The sequence below is a fragment of the Rhyacophila brunnea genome, unplaced genomic scaffold, assembly GCF_057557595.1.
Source record: "Rhyacophila brunnea isolate RB1 unplaced genomic scaffold, BYU_Rbru_1.0 scaffold_12, whole genome shotgun sequence".
In the NCBI taxonomy this organism is placed as follows: Eukaryota; Metazoa; Arthropoda; class Insecta; order Trichoptera; family Rhyacophilidae; genus Rhyacophila; species Rhyacophila brunnea.
The window spans coordinates 19,648,491-19,664,945 of NW_028232774.1; the positions used below are offsets into that span (position 1 = coordinate 19,648,491).

Sequence of the window (16,455 nt, forward strand, 5' to 3'; positions counted from 1 at the left end):
GGTTAATGTATATAATAACCAGTGTTAATGTACTTTTAAGAAAAATGTAATGATAATGAATAATGGTGAATCACTTGATATAAAAAGTTCTCTACAGAATATATGGTGTTTCATTCAACCCAAAATATAGACCAAATCCTTTAACCTCTTCAATGTTGGCAAATTTTGCTAGGTGGATACTTAGGACAGCTATTTGGAATAAAGTAAACCATTTAAAATATATTATGAAATATGCGTAGAATGTTAAAAACCAGAGGATTGGAGCGGACCCTTTTTTGAGTTGCTCCGCTCCGGGACTTAATACTTGCTCCAGCTCCGTAATAGGTATTTTATGTTTACCTACAAATGTTAAAAAATAATTAGCTTTAAAACAAGGTTTATTCGTCATTTTCATTATTAATTCTATTAAACAAAATTTCCGAAAGCGAATCGTCAGTCATTATCTGCCTTCTCACCAGCTTCTCACTTAGAATTAGTTTTAGTACTGAAAATCCTCTTGACACTCGCTTGGGTAGTGGGCATACTGAGTACAACTCGACATGCCCCTTGAATTCACCTTCGTGTCAAATATAATATTATTTTCATTGGATTTTAGGACAAAAATTTAATAATAAAAAAACCTCCAGAGCAGTGGAGCACTACAAATTTTCAGTGCTCCGGGTAAAATCCCATTGCTTCATGCTCCTGCTCCGAGCTTCGCTTCAACGTTCTGTTAAAAACATTTCTGGGGATTATTGTGAACATTTTCACATTAAAATGATAAATTTTAATATTGTTTTGAAAATATGTACACAACGTTTACAAGTCGCGTGTTGACTCTCTACTTGGTTTGACAGTGCATATGAACTTTGGTGAGTGAAGTCGCTCAGCACCTCCAAGTTACGCTGAATAGTACATATCCCATAGTTAGACCTTTTCATAAAATAGGCTTATCAAGTTTCAAGTAGTGGTAGAACACCCCTCCGAAGTTACGGAAGCGGTTTTAAATACCATGTCTGGCAAAAATCGCAAGTAATTTTTTTATGGGTGTTTGATTCAGACCAAGAACATCCGGTTATTGATCCGAATTTGGTTGGTTGATAAACATTGACTAGTATAAAGAGGAAGGTATACAAAATAAAAACAAAAGATTGATAAAATAAATATTTATTTATTCAAACGATCTTAATGCCTTGTATATTGTTTCTATTATTCATGGATATCTTGTCCTGCCTCTTCTTTTCATCTTTAAAGGCCTGGGCGTTAGCCTTTCTCTCTATCCTCCTTTCCTGTCGGAACTCACGTAGCAATCTCTTCCTCTCTTTCTTCTCATCGGGCGTCTCGTCTTTGGGCCGCAGAGAAAGAACGCTTAGTGTGGACATGACTGACTCGCAAATGGATTCATCTTCATCGTCAGAATCAGAGTTTATTTTCTGCGACTTGGCTTGCTCCACGTTGAAGCGAGCTAGAGATTTCATAGTCAGTTTGTTTGTGTCGGATCCTTCTAATACTCCCAAAGGTATGCCCGTTTTTGCGCTAATTTTTATTTTCTTGTTGCGCTGAAATAAATAAATCAGGTAGGATTATTGCCAAACATAAGCTGTCAGTTAAAATTATGCTTAAGGCAAAAGATTCGACTGAAAATTATGATCAACAAAGTCAATATTAAATTTATAAATTTAAGCTTAGGTAAAAAAAAATGCCATTCTATGAATACTGGGTGTACACAAATTACAGTACATTCCGAATTTATGAGTCTTACTGGGCTTTAAATTTAAACGCTATCTTCTCAAGGGTGGCAAAATTTATTATGAGTTATGAAATAGTGAATATTTCAATTTAAAACAAACTTTTTACATCACAAACAATATTTTTGGGGGCTAAGATTGAAAACATATTTCGAATTAGTGTTCTAATTAACGTGGTCATATAGGTTTCAACAAAATGGTTTGAGTATGGATTATTTGAGGCTATTGGTTTCATAGTCAGTTACCTTCATATTTACTTTTTTCCCCTTGATTCTAAAAATACATACTTTTGCATGTATATTCATAGAATATCAAATAGTATTAAACGAACAATTCGATGGTTTAGTGCACAGATATTGTATGTCCAGTTTTTGTCGAAATTGAGTTAACATACACAAAACGTTCGTCTGCATCATATCTATATGCTGTAAAAATATTGTACGTCCAAACAGGATATTTTAGAAGATACTGTATCATTCAAATACATGATATGTGCGTTTCTCATGCATCTCAATTTTTAAACTTCGATTTTCTCAAAACGTACTAAACTGGACATACAATATCTGTGCACTAAACCATCGAATTGATTGCAAAGTCTGTTACATATATTCATCAGCCGCCATTTTTTATATTTTTCGACCAACTTTAAAGCTTTGCCTTTTTGTATACTATACACATATTGCGTTTGCAAAAAGAAAATAATATTCTGTAATATTTTCAGTCCTAAACATGCTTGATGGTTTTATTGCGATTATCTCAAAATGGTGGATCATGGAGGTAGCTGACTTTGAAACTGATAAGAATGATTAGATTTTAAAAAAACTTGCTGAATTTAATGAATCCAGAAAGGAATTTAAATAGTCACCTTCGGTTCTTCTATCAGTTTGGGGTGATTATAAATATTGGAGTATGTTGAGAGAATCGATTCGCAGTCCCATTTTTCTTTCACTTCCTCGTCTTTACCGAAAAGATCTTCATCTTTCATTTCGTCTTCTTCTTCTATTTCCTGTAAACGTGTTATCCTGAAATAGAAACATTACTTATATTGCTGCCTAATTATATATATATATATTATTGCCTAATTCACAAAAATTCAACACATTGATGAGATACATAACACAACATACAGTGACTAAAACAGAAGTAGGTACGAAAAATATGCAATGTCAAGGAAACTGTAAGTGTACATGTTACATTTAAATTCAATCTCTGAAAAGAATAGATACCTTCTAGCTTCCTTGTCCACGTCGAGTTTGTATGTTCTTCTCTGATCGTGGAACTGTTCTGCGCACTTAAGCAAGACTTCAGGAGTGGCTTGGAGGTACCCTTCGATGTCATCACAATCCAATGCGCCTATTTCAGTGTCATCATATTCGGCGAACATCTGAATGAGATAGTCAAGAATCAATGAAAATTGTGTGTTTGTGAGAAAAAGACTAGTTTAACATATATGTGTATAGAGCATTTCAATACGTCGCTAATGGTACTTTACAGTCAATGACAGAAAACTATTCGTCACGATTTCATTTTGAGGAGTTTAAGTAGTAAGTAATTGATAATAGGTATTTCATTTACAGTAGGATTTCACAGATATATTTATTTTTTATACAGTTTTTTAACATTAACAAAGCACATTCGAGTTGCATAGAATCATAATGCACATTTTGCAATTTTCTCATTTCTTAGTTAATAATGCCAAGTGATTCTAAATGCAATCTATATAAAATAAAATAGTTGGATATCAGAAATTACTTTTAACTATGTAAAAACTACTTCCAAAAATCACTCTTGGGTAAATTATATTCTAGCTCTAAGGTCTTTTTAATCGATCAGGAATCTGTATTTTTTTTCAGACTGCCATGGCGTAATTTACATCTTAAGAAGGAGTCATAATGAGATCCATTATATACTTTAAAAAATCAAATCAACAATGTCACTCATTAATATTCATATTTAATTACTATTTTGTGATTACGAAAAATAGTGCTCTAGTGTTCTTTCGTGATTTATTCGAAATTAAATTTTTGGAGAATGCGAGTTATGACTCTACGCGACTCATTTATGATAGATATACACGATTATAGTAATGATTTTAACTTATTGAAATGGGCGCTCAAGATTATAACGTGGTCTCTAGCCCCAAACATAAGGCTGGGGAAGTTACATTTTGAATTGGATGCTTGCTAATACGGTTGAGGAACAACTGATCCTTTTTGAGTTAGAAAAAGCTAAAAGTGATTCACCATTGCTCGACTGCTTTCGTCTGGCGGTCTTCTCTGAAGCGCAAGGCGCGAATTTCAAATAAAAATTAAACTGTCTATGCTTTGATCAATTAATCACAATCACAACAGTATATTGGTTCACACATCTCACCGTTATCGATTTATTAATTTCGGGCTACAAACCATCTTCTGATAGATACAACAAATAACTGAAGTTAAATATAAAACTATAATTTAGTTATCATTAGATTGTTTGAAACACGGGTTTGTATCCGAAACAGCTGTCAATACAAAGAAAATGAAAATTGTGTGTGATCGAACCATCTCATTCACAATCTCTAATAAAAAAATACATTCAGTATTGTAGAACTCTCATAAAATAGAAGCCTTGACGAAAGGCAGCACTAACTTTGGTAGATCAAAATATGGTTATTTGATTCTCATAGAGAAATGCAGGTGACTGGAATCGTAAGTTGACACAGTATGTTAGGTAGATTAGCCTATACTGGTTAACATTACACAAATTTAATGTAAGAATTACAAACTTTTTCAAATCTATCATCGAGCAGGGTGAGTCCGTTATTTCTACGCATGACACTGGATGACATGGAGTATTGAGAGAATCTCGATTTATTATCGTCATCATCGTATGCCATGCCCCTGTGGCGGCCGCCTCTCTGTGAGTCGTCACTGTCGCTGAGCTGGTTGTCGGACGCGTATCCTCGTTGTGAGTCATCATCATCATATTCCTCATCTTCTTCTCCTGAGTATTCTTCTTCTCCACCTGGAAATATAGAAATGAACTATTTGTATACATATATAACTTACACCAATGTAGTCTGAAATTGTATTTGGTTTTTGGATTGGCCGTGTTCTTCCTCCTTCTTTGACATTTCGGGTTCGTTATGACTATTTTCAAGACATAATGTAGTGAAGTACACATACTGTTAGGTGTATGAATCACTGTGCTATTCTAAACATACTGAAGTGTTTAGTTTAAGAGGTCTGGTAAAAAGGGGTGATTTTTTACTGTGTTAGTTACGACCGAAAACGCCAGATCGGATATTTGATTTTGCTGAATGAGCCAGATAACATAATGTTTTAAAACGTAGTCTGTCGCCCCCACCTATTAACATTGTCAGTGTTCCTACTTTATCTCTTCAACAAGTCTGAAAAGTTGGGAAAAGAAGGAGAAAGAACACACGGTAACAGCCCAAAAATCAACCGTCTAAGTCTCAAACAATATAATATTATAGTCTGTATTTGTAAAAAATTGTCTATTTCAAGGTATAGGTTTACATAAAAAAATAATTGAAAACTATGACAGAAAAAAAACATAAATAATAGTGATGTTAAAGAACTTTATTGATTAACGTAATGAAAAATCATGTTACCTTCCATCATGGCGAGTTCCATGAAATTGTCTTCGAGCATATTATCAGGGTCTTCATATTTAAAGTCATCGTCCATCGCAGCCACAATGTCAGGGTCCAGATCCAATCTAAGTCCTGGAAATGAATAAGAAAATACCTAGAAAATACTGTACATCAGATATGTATTGAATGAGCCAAATAGTAAGTAGAACGTTTTAGTAAGTAGAACGTAACAAATTTGTGTGTAATCAGCTTGTGAACATTTGATTAGACTGATTAGAGTGTTCAGCTCATGGATCTGTAATTAGTAGACAAACAATGTTAAGTTAATAATGACAAGGGATTCAAATTGCTTGAATTATCATCAATGTTATTTTCCATCCAGATTATTAGCAATGCCAAATTGGATAACTATGGGTTATACATATCCATATGTACTAACGTTTATAACATGACATCCAAAAGTTATCAATCAAAATCTTCAACTAGTTCTTCAGGAAGTGTGGTACACTGCTGTAGAAAACAACCATTCTGTTAATCATTAGTCTACAGGGGGAGAAGGGAAAAATACAGTATTATTTGTCTTTGACTTTAAATATAACACAAATGTTTTATTTGCATTATACCTATACAGAAACTTAGAAAAAAAATGGAAGTTTTATTGAGAGGGATAGATTCCATATACCATCCACAGAAATATTGATTTGTTTATAATATGTCTATGGGAGCTTAGCGTGGAAGTGAGCATGTTGATGGGTAGATACCTGACTGCGGAGCTGCTCTATTGAGAAGTCCAACTTCATCTTCCACTTCCGAAGCAAACATTGAACTCGGAAGGTTGATGCGGACATTTTTCTTGGGCTTCTGAATTTTTTCTTTAACTGGCACTGGTCTCGAGGGATCCTGTAATATTTTCATGTGTTGTAATACAATAATCATCCAATATGGTAATACAATAATATGATTGATTTAAAGTAGTCTTTGACTTACAACAGCTGGAGCCCAGTTAATGGAGACATCTTGAGCGTCCTTCAGATGCTGGAGATAATCATAGTCATCATCGTAGAATACTCCCCACTTCCTCTGCTCCTCTTTCTGAATATGTTTATCACCCTGAAATTAAAATCTCATAAGTAATAAGATTACTGGCCACCATAGCTTGTTGGTGAAACATTAAACTATTTACATGACTCACCGCTATTCGAGAGACACATGAGTAACAACATGCTCTTTGGTTGTTAATTTTGTGAGAATAACGTCCAAATACAACCATATAAGGAACCATTAAACCAGTATAAAGAATTTATAGAAAAACATGTTTTTTTAGAGAGGAGTGTAATGTTGTTAACACTGCTCAAGAGACTAAATAATGTATAGGTTGGTGACACAACATCCTGAATATGATATCATCAGTCGAGGTTGATCTACTGTTGGATGAAGGCACCTAGCTCACTCCACCTTTATCGATCCCTGGTTTTTCGCTGCCATATACATCGACCAAACTTTAGGACTTCATCTATCCAGCGGTTTTAGACTGTCCCTGTGGATGTTTAGTGCCCCTTGGGTACCATTGTATGACGGAATTTGTTCAGCGGTTATCCACTCACCAAGCAACATGTCCAGCCCATTGCCAATAATTCATTTGATTAGCTACCTCTATCACATTGCAAACTCTTCTCAAATTCCATATCCATTGGTTTCTGTTGTGATTTTTCCGCATTAGCCAAACATGCACCTTTCTGAGCCACATTGTGCTACTTGTAATTTTTAGATTTCTCTTGAGGCGAACACTTTACGATCACGTTACGTGCGCTCACATGCTGTCATGCGGACAAATTTAGTATCTTATGGTTTCATCATTCCGCAGAATATTTTGAAAGATCACGATCTGACGACGACGAAGTGTCAACTGTACTTCAGATTGCGAAGAGGAAATTGAAACTGTAATGTACAAGCTTGTGCAGTCATCGATCGACAGAATAAAAAAAGCAAAAGGAGCATGGATCCATGATATAAATTATAAATGCATTGTCAAATTAACCAAACCAAAAATTACATTTTAGACGTAAACCTCGAAAATAATATTCCCAAACTATATAATAAAAAATAAATTCGGTAGGTAGGTAAGGTAGTGAGATCCCCGGGGTTCCAGCGGCTAGCTCAGGAGTCCATCGAACCCCGGATTCACAAAAAAAGAAATTCAAACGATTGGAGTGTAAATAAAACACAGTCCTTCGTGCTCGTAACGTGATATTGTTTATATTTTACATTTTCTTTAAACGTTTACATATTTTGTTTTAACAATAAGTTTCGCAGGTCCGTACATGTTGAAAAAGGGACGCTCACTTATTTATTTCTTTTTTTTAAACTTCGCGTACCCACGCCATTCAGCAAAAAGGACTCTCGTGATTGGCCAAATTTTATCGCGTGATCCTTACGATTTGACGAATCACGAGGACCACCTCGGCGCAGGCGCGCGAAGACTTCAACGTTGCCGGCAAAATTTATTATATTTGAATACTTATATTTAGTCTTAAAATTATCGCTTTCATCCATCATCATTTATACTTTTTAAATTAAATTAAATATATCTTAATTACACCTCCGCCCAATATGCGATTTTCACACACCGGACGAAGGCCTTTACTTATGATTAAAAAATACTTACGTGGTTGAGCAAGGAATCAGATTAGATGTTTTATGAAGCCGTTTCTAGAGGTCAGGGTTACGTTTCGACTTATAGCTACTAAATGATTATTTTACACCGGGAGAAGCCCGACTGTAACAGGGGTGTATCAATTCGCCCCATCTGGATTAAAGTCGAAAGGTACGCCCTGATCTCATCGGCCACCCATCCAATTCCTTGTTCATCCGTTAAGTACATAGCATGATAACAGTTTATAAAAAAAATTCAACTACAATCTAACTATTCTAACAAAAAAAAAAACAACTAACTTTACGTATTGTTTCTATATTTATTTTAATTACTATTTTCCTGCTCAAAGCAATGCTCCTGAATAAGTCAGAGTTTGATTTATTTTCCTTTCTTATTATCATTTGTCATAATTTATTATTATTTTATTTTTCTCCTGTAATGTCGTGCGTTTATTTTGTTTTCGTAATGTTTTTGTTATTCTTCTCGTTCTTTTATACCAGTCAGCGGAGGGGTCGTGGAGCTGCAGTCTTCGACTCTTGGGCTGTCCAGTTTTTTTGTATTCCGAGAGGCTACATTTGTAGACGTTTGGCCCTCGTTCGGAATTATTATTTCGTGTTACGTTTTACCTTTATTTTTATTCTAGCTGGTCTCTGGAGTATCACCTCACGGACAGATACTGTGTCTCCATCTGTTCCTATTACTGCGAGCAAGGCATCGTATAGCGGTACAACGGCTAGGCTCGCTTACGGCGGCACGGCTTTCTCACAGGTACTAGGATGGATTTTCACAATAAGTATCCTCTTCCCTTTCTTTTTTTTTTATAGATGGTTACACATCGGAGGTACCTCTTGTTGTTTCACGATATCTTTCAGGCGTCACGTTCCTAGTCTCTCCATGAACCTGCGCGAGAAAGGAGAGTGCGCACTCTCCACACCATCAAGCTTTGGTATCATGAATTTTCCGCTACGCTGCCTTTGGATGCGCTTACTTGAGAGGTGGCTCCCTTTGTGCTTCCAAATTGTCTTCATCTGTATTTATTCTTTTTCTTTCTTTAGTAATTTATTCGTTCATTAGACTTCCTGTACTTTAAATTTATTCGAATTTACTTTATTAATTACTCCTACCCCATACATTAAATAGCTACTAATTTTATATAAAATCTTCCCATTGTACTTATGGTACTTACTATCACTTTTAATATTTTACCCTAATACCCATAATTATTTTGCAACATTGTATTGACTGTATAAATCACATTGGTATTAAAAATTGAAATATTCCACCCTCTCATTATATTTATTTCTGAATCAGTAAACTTAAAACTGTGTAATTAACTTTATTTTTAGTGAAACCCATTTTATTTAAAAAAAAAAATTGTTGTTTCGTTTTACGCGCCCGACATCCTATTCCAAGGCGCGCCGCGCCGATTTGCGGTGCCTCTCACGTTTTATTATTATTATTATTATTTTTTCATTATTGAAACCCCGTTGAGAAATTTACGGCTTATTGACTCATTTTTTTTTTATCACAAGCATACAATCTCTACTTTCATCCTCTTATACCTAATTTTAACTTATTAAAATTTAACATAACAACTAACACTTCGTCGAGTGATGCCTTATTATTCCCGTTCCGTTTTCGCTGTGTTAAATTTACGATTGGTAATTTGTAAAGAAATAATAGTGACGGTCGTATACTATTTTCCTCGTTTCTCTTTGAATTCAAATTATTAACACGGCGTAACTTTGAAACAGGTTTCGCGCTACTGTAGAATATCCTCTTTCCCGTTTATAAAATTGTTTGCGATTTTCAATGTTAATGTTTTCGAATTCATTCATATTTACTTTATTTGAACGGAAAGAATTGGCGTCACTTTGCGAAGTGTTATTTTTAAAACTAGATTGTACATTTTTCGTACTAATGAACTTAAGATTACAAGGCTCAGAAAGTTGGTCCTTAATTAACTTTATATCCGTAATTAGAAGAATTTCCGGATGTTTTATTCGTATAATCTACACATTTCACTTCCAACAGCAACTCGGCGTTCACCCTTGACTCGAGGGTTGGCGACTGGTCCTGCTTCATCTCCTCGTGGTCGAGCCTGCGCCCGCACAGATTTGATTCATCTCAGCTTGCGCGCCTTTTCAGCCCTCTTGTGAGGCTCCCTGGCCTCGCGTTTCCTTTTTCTCTCCTCACCGAACATCCCGTGGTCGACTAGGGTACACGACATGTTAGTGATACCCTAGGAAAATCGGCATTTTGCTCGCCGTTTTTCGTCGTGAGTGGGCCGTGGCCTCTACGAGCCCTCCTCGCTGGATACCGTCGATGATGTGTCTGGTCTCCATAGGTGGGATTTGTGCAGCCATTCGTCGTACTGGAGACGCGCTGGTGCTACGGTCTCCAGCACGACGCTAGGCGCGGTCAACTCCGTATGTGGACTGTCTTCGAACACCAGAGGGCTCTCCCGGTTTGATGTTGGAGACAGCACTTCTTCTTTGATAAGGGTCACGTCGGAGTCCACTTTTTAGTTAACCATTTCTTGGTTGTTCCGGCTCCTGGATCATAAACTTTTATTTAGCGTTCGCGGGCGTAAATTTTATTTCGCGGGTTCGGAAGAATCCATGCGATTCTTCGAGCTTCACGTTGCCAAGGCGCCATTGAGATCCCCGGGGTTCCAGCGGCTAGCTCAGGTGTCCATCGAACCCCGGATTCACAAAAAAAGAAATTCAAACGATTGGAGTGTAAATAAAACACAGTCCTTCGTGCTCGTAACGTGATATTGTTTATATTTTACATTTTCTTTAAACGTTTACATATTTTGTTTTAACAATAAGTTTCGCAGGTCCGTACATGTTGAAAAAGGGACGCTCACTTATTTATTTCTTTTTTTTAAACTTCGCGTACCCACGCCATTCAGCAAAAAGGACTCTCGTGATTGGCCAAATTTTATCGCGTGATCCTTACGATTTGACGAATCACGAGGACCACCTCGGCGCAGGCGCGCGAAGACTTCAACGTTGCCGGCAAAATTTATTATATTTGAATACTTATATTTAGTCTTAAAATTATCGCTTTCATCCATCATCATTTATACATTTTGAATTAAATTAAATATATCTTAATTACACCTCCGCCCAATATGCGATTTTCACACACCGGACGAAGGCCTTTACTTATGATTAAAAAATACTTACGTGGTTGAGCAAGGAATCAGATTAGATGTTTTATGAAGCCGTTTCTAGAGGTCAGGGTTACGTTTCGACTTATAGCTACTAAATGATTATTTTACACCGGGAGAAGCCCGACTGTAACAGGGGTGTATCAGTAGGTATAAACAATGCTTTACATTTGACGTTTAGAAAATTTCTGATATATAATATTTAATATTATTCATAAATCATGATAATTTAAATTAATTCGAACAATGTTTACGTGTTCGTATGTCAAATTACTAATAAACAGAACCTAACCAGCAGCAGGGCGGCTCTCGTGGTACAGTGCATAAGGCGCTGGTCTTCCATCCGGGAGCTCTGGGATCGATTCCCGATGAGGACACAATATTATATTTATGTGATTTCCTCCAAAGCCTGAGTATTAGTGATTGTTCAAAATTACTAACAACCACCTTGTACGAAAAAGCAAGGACATGGTCATTAATAATTTAAAAAAAACACAACCAGCAGACCATAGATAATATAAGTAAACACCAGTCATAGATAATAATCTATCAGAAAATCGAGAAAAAACAAGATCCACTGACTCATGCGGTTGATGATGTAGCATGATACGCATGAGGTGACCTTATTGTTGTTCTGTCTATTAGATTCTGCTGTCAATATTAGTTTTTGGTTCAAAAACTGCTACAGGATGGGAGCTTCACTCTGATTAGGTACCAAGAAAAATTACATTACATACTTTTTTCGCACAGTGCAAGCTTACTGTGCCAGCACGTAGCGTGATGATAATATGTGTTCTTACCGTAAGATACAATGGGAGGTCACTTTTAGATAGGATTTAGTTCTGTGAGGAATCTTGTCATACATATCACTGTCAATTTAAATGCTAAGTGATTTTGTCTCTTCAAATGGCAATATCTGGAAACTTACTTTTTCACACCTGAGCAGCTCAATTATCAACAAATAAACTGGTGAATATGAGTGTAGAAGTACTATGACGACAACCTGAATATTATGTGAGATTGTAGTTTAACTTACTTTGTTTTGCTTGTCAGCTGCTTCCACAAGCACATGCTGCGGTGCTGTGTCATCTGAGATCAGAGGGTCTTTTTGTGAGCGATGTACAAGGTGGAACGTCACCGCATTCTTTTTATCAATAAACTTCTTGGTTTTAGGCTAAAACACATAACAAACATGAAAAAATGTAATAATAATAACGGGTTTTAGATAATAGTGTGGCAGATACGTCAATCACAATTTAATAATAGACTGTGAAGACTCCAAAATATATTGCAAGATTTGTCGAACACGTCGATTACATTTTGGAAATTTTGTGGGTAAATTAAAAAAAACATGTTAAGCTAAATCTGCAAGAAAGGTTATGTAACTATGACAAAAATATGCAGAATTCTTATGATGATTGTCATGTACCATTGTAATGAAGATATAATACTCAAATTATTATTTATTTTAGAATCACATCTGCCTTGACAGATGGCATGTGTTAAAAGGAGCATAGACAATATACAATAATAGTTAATTAAAAATAATTATATGGCTACACGTAACAAGACAACAATTTTAATATTATAAAAGATGCGCGCTAGTGTAAATCTATATATTTTCCAAACGTTTAATTTAGAAAAAAATAGATTTCATGGATAACGGTTCACAAAGCTTCAACGATTATTTTTTTAGTAAATTGTGAAAAATGCTGCGCTATAGAAAAAAAACAATGCATTTTTTGTTATCTTGTTGTTGTCTTGACTTGTCATTATTGTCGTTTGATAATTTGCGGTGTTCATTCGGTTCATTGTTCGCTGGGGAAATAATTTTATTTGTCTTTGAGAAAAAAGCGCGCACAGTGAATTTATCAACAATGAAGGTAACCGTGACGACCCTCGCCGACGACATATTCGTGCTGGATGTGTCGGAGGACCTCGAATTAGAGAATTTCAAAGCATTCTGTGAAGTGGAATCCGGTTTCCCCGCCCGGGAGATCGTCCTGAATTTCAACGGGCGGTTGCTCAACGAAGAGCAGAAGACGCTCAAAGAACTGGGCGTCGGCGACGGTGATATTATTATCTTGCAGCACATTCTACAGTCGAATTCTGAAATGCAGGCACCAGACGAATCAAGCAACCGTCGTGCAGCCGGCGTAGCTGGTCTGGCCGGTCTGGACTTCAGCAGCATTAGGGTTCCCGGTAGCTCAACGAGTCCGACGGCCGTTACAGTGGGAGCGGAAGACGATCCGAGGAAAATTAGAGATATGTTTATGGCGAACCCTGACCAGTTGGCCCTGCTTAAACAGAATAATCCTAGACTTGCCGATGCCCTTTTGACCGGTAACATAGACACCTTTTCGCAAGTGCTGAAAGAACAGATCGCAGCCAAGACGGAGCGTCAGCAACAGAGATTGAGAATGATGAATTCAGATCCGTTCGATACGGAAGCCCAGAGACTCATCGCTGAAGAGATTAAGCAGAAGAACATCGAAGCTAATATGGAGGCGGCGATGGAATACAATCCTGAGACTTTCGGTACAGTTATCATGCTTTATATTAACTGTCACGTGAACGGATTCCCGGTGAAAGCCTTCATTGATTCCGGAGCACAGACAACTATCATGTCTGCAGCATGTGCTGAACGATGCAACATCATGCGACTTGTGGACACTCGGTGGTCTGGTATCGCCAAGGGAGTGGGCGTGCAGAGAATCATTGGCCGTATCCATATGGTACAGATGCGCATTGAAAAGGATTTCTTGACCACTTCTTTTTCTGTTCTCGAAGACCAGCCCATGGATATGATTCTCGGATTAGACATGCTCAGGAGACATCAGTGTAATATAGATTTGAAACGTAACGTTCTCCGCATAGGAACCACCGGAACTGAAACAGCTTTCCTGGCGGAAGGGGAGCTTCCCCGACCTTCTTCAACTGAAGATGAATTAGCTGAAAGTCTACTTCTTTCAGGAGAAGCTATGAATGCTAGGAATACATCAGCCAACCAACCGACGACGTCCGCGACTGTTTCAAGCCCGGTGGCGAGTTCACCTCCTAACAGTGCCAACGAAACGATGATTCGCGAGTTAGTAGGCTTAGGTTTTACCAGACAGCAGGTAGAATCGGAATTGCAGAGTTGCGGTTGGGATAAGTCCAAAGCTACCGCGGCCCTGTTTGCGAAAGCCTTGCGCTTCTGACCATCTTTACGACGCAGCCGTCGGAGACACAAAAGTCTCAACTATCAAAATTACGTTTTGAATGTGGGAACTGTGAAGCGAATGTGTTTAAGGTGGACGTTTGAAAATGGTGGTGTTCGACGTTGGTTTTTTGAGATTTGAAACATTATATGTTATGTTTTTATTGCCTCAATGGCATGCTAGTGAGCACACACAGCTATTAGATTCATGTTAATTTCACAATAAAACACTTTATATTTAAACAAGAACTGATTCAGTCTAAAGAAAAATGTTTGCCTTTATGGACTCATTGATTGTAAACATTACATTATAATGATGACTATAGCCTAGTACCTTAGTAGCCTAGTACGTTCTTGCTCGACGGTTTTGCTCGATCGAGCATGTTGACTTGGAAGCATGCTCTTCGTTGCGTCCACACAGTCAAGCAACTCGACACAAGACGCTGTGAGGTCACCGTCGCACTGCCACGACTTCGACCACGACTGAGAGGCCACACTAGCCTTGCCGGTGTGTCCTCACTCCCTCACTCAAATTACGTTGTGCATGAATTACAGACCTTCAATCTTTTTCGGATAGCGCAATTTCTTCGACGTTGAACAAAAAAACCATCGAGCCAGATGGTACACACGTTGAGACATGTTGGAATCAGCGTAAAACCATCGAGCAAGAATATGCATGTGTACTCACTATATTATTGTAATATCAGCACCATTTAATTAGAAAGAAAATGATTTCTTTATCACTATGTTTAAAAATTTAAAAACATACTTACCTAATAATAATGTACTTATTCATTACATTTCAGCTTTATTTACTATTATAATATATAAGTACATCCTAAAGAAAACCTGTTGAATGAGAAACGTCTTTGTATTTGGATTAATTTCATCTCCCAGCCCGCTTGAGTAATGTGATAGCTGATGTTATCTTTGTTCACAGTGTCAACTTGTTATTTTTTTGTGCTCAATATAAATTTTATTATAATGTCTTGTAATGTTTTTTCTTTTCATGCTTTCCTTTTGAAAGCTTGCATTATTAGTGTTATTTCCTCTTTATTTGTTGCCGTTCATTATGTTATAGTAATATTATGTTACATCCAAATTGGCATTTTACTTTTAACATTAATAGGTGAAATACCTATATGATTTTACAGTGAGATCTGAGACAGTTTAGTATTGTCTGAAATATTGAAAATGTGAATACTCAATGGTTGAAGGCCATTTTTGTTAAGTTTTCATTTATATAATCAGATACCTACTTAGCTGTATAATAATTTCATAATTAGCTTAATATGTTAATGTTCCGTTCCTATCGAATATCTCATTTAGAACATGACGTCAATGGTTTTCAATTTTTCTTTCATTACACAGCAATCTTTCTAATAGATTAGTAGAAATATAATAGGTATACTTGGGGCGGTATATTTTTTTTATACATTTAATAGTCATTAATATTACGTAGTCATAAGTAAGTGATGCTCACTTAGAGAAATGACTGCCCAGGATAAGGCTTTTAGGTTTCTTTTTTTAATTTTGGTTATAATTGTTCTTCGTTAAAAACAGTCGTGCAATTGCATAACCACAGAAGATTTCATAATGTATTATTTATGCACCAATTATCACAGATATAAATTTTTAACAGAATGAAAGCAAAAAAAAATATTTACTCAAGTATTTAAATGAAAAATCTCAGAAATAAAACAAAAAAAAAGGTTTTTTTTGCACCAGTTTAAAAATTAATATTGTTCAAAACACAGAAAATTCTAAAATGAAGTTTAGATATTTTTACACAACACTAATGGTACGTTTACATCTGACACTTATACCGTTATACTTATTTTATGTGTCGGACATAAAATTTCATTTACTGTTTACACCTGCATGGATCTGACATAAAATTCTGGTATACTTCTCGTTGAAATAAAGTCTCGACACTTTATTCAATGGCAACATTGGAATAAATATATGCGGTGTTTACATATGATATTGTAATTTATTCGGACACTTATTTTGTATACTTCTCAAAAACGTTATGTCAGTTGTCAATATGGGAATGTTAAAAAAGAAAGCAGCGAGTGTTATTATTTTAAGTCTTTTGGC

General features: G+C 36.3%; 2 protein-coding genes across 2 annotated transcripts; one reads left to right on the top strand and one right to left on the bottom strand.

Annotated features, from left to right (window-relative positions):
- Nucleotides 1-1,130: 1,130 nt before the first annotated feature.
- Nucleotides 1,131-12,666, bottom strand: LTV1 (LTV1 ribosome biogenesis factor). Its single transcript, XM_085960919.1, has 9 exons — nt 12,586-12,666; nt 12,193-12,330; nt 6,313-6,435; nt 6,087-6,225; nt 5,344-5,457; nt 4,495-4,733; nt 2,954-3,111; nt 2,593-2,749; nt 1,131-1,538 (listed from the first exon to the last, which is right to left on the bottom strand). The coding sequence occupies exons 1-9, from the start codon at nt 12,586-12,588 to the stop codon at nt 1,155-1,157; spliced, it is 1,455 nt and encodes a 484-aa protein (XP_085817045.1). The 5' UTR covers nt 12,589-12,666; the 3' UTR covers nt 1,131-1,154.
- A 264-nt stretch (nt 12,667-12,930) lies between these two features.
- On the top strand, nt 12,931-16,097 carry rngo (DNA damage inducible 1 homolog rngo). Its single transcript, XM_085960921.1, has one exon. The coding sequence runs from the start codon at nt 13,034-13,036 to the stop codon at nt 14,354-14,356; it is 1,323 nt and encodes a 440-aa protein (XP_085817047.1). The 5' UTR covers nt 12,931-13,033; the 3' UTR covers nt 14,357-16,097.
- The last annotated feature ends 358 nt before the right edge of the window (nt 16,098-16,455 follow it).

Excerpts from the sequence above, each read along its gene's own strand:
- LTV1 (XM_085960919.1), bottom strand. Across the intron at positions 6,226-6,312 it reads TTAACTGGGCTCCAGCTGTT|GATCCCTCGAGACCAGTGCC; the intron begins GTAAGTCAAAGA and ends AAAATATTACAG. Across the intron at positions 3,112-4,494 it reads TCGATGATAGATTTGAAAAA|ATGTTCGCCGAATATGATGA; the intron begins GTTTGTAATTCT and ends TATCTCATTCAG.
- rngo (XM_085960921.1), top strand. The coding sequence starts at position 13,034 with ATGAAGGTAACCGTGACGACCCTCGCCGACGACATATTCGTGCTGGAT.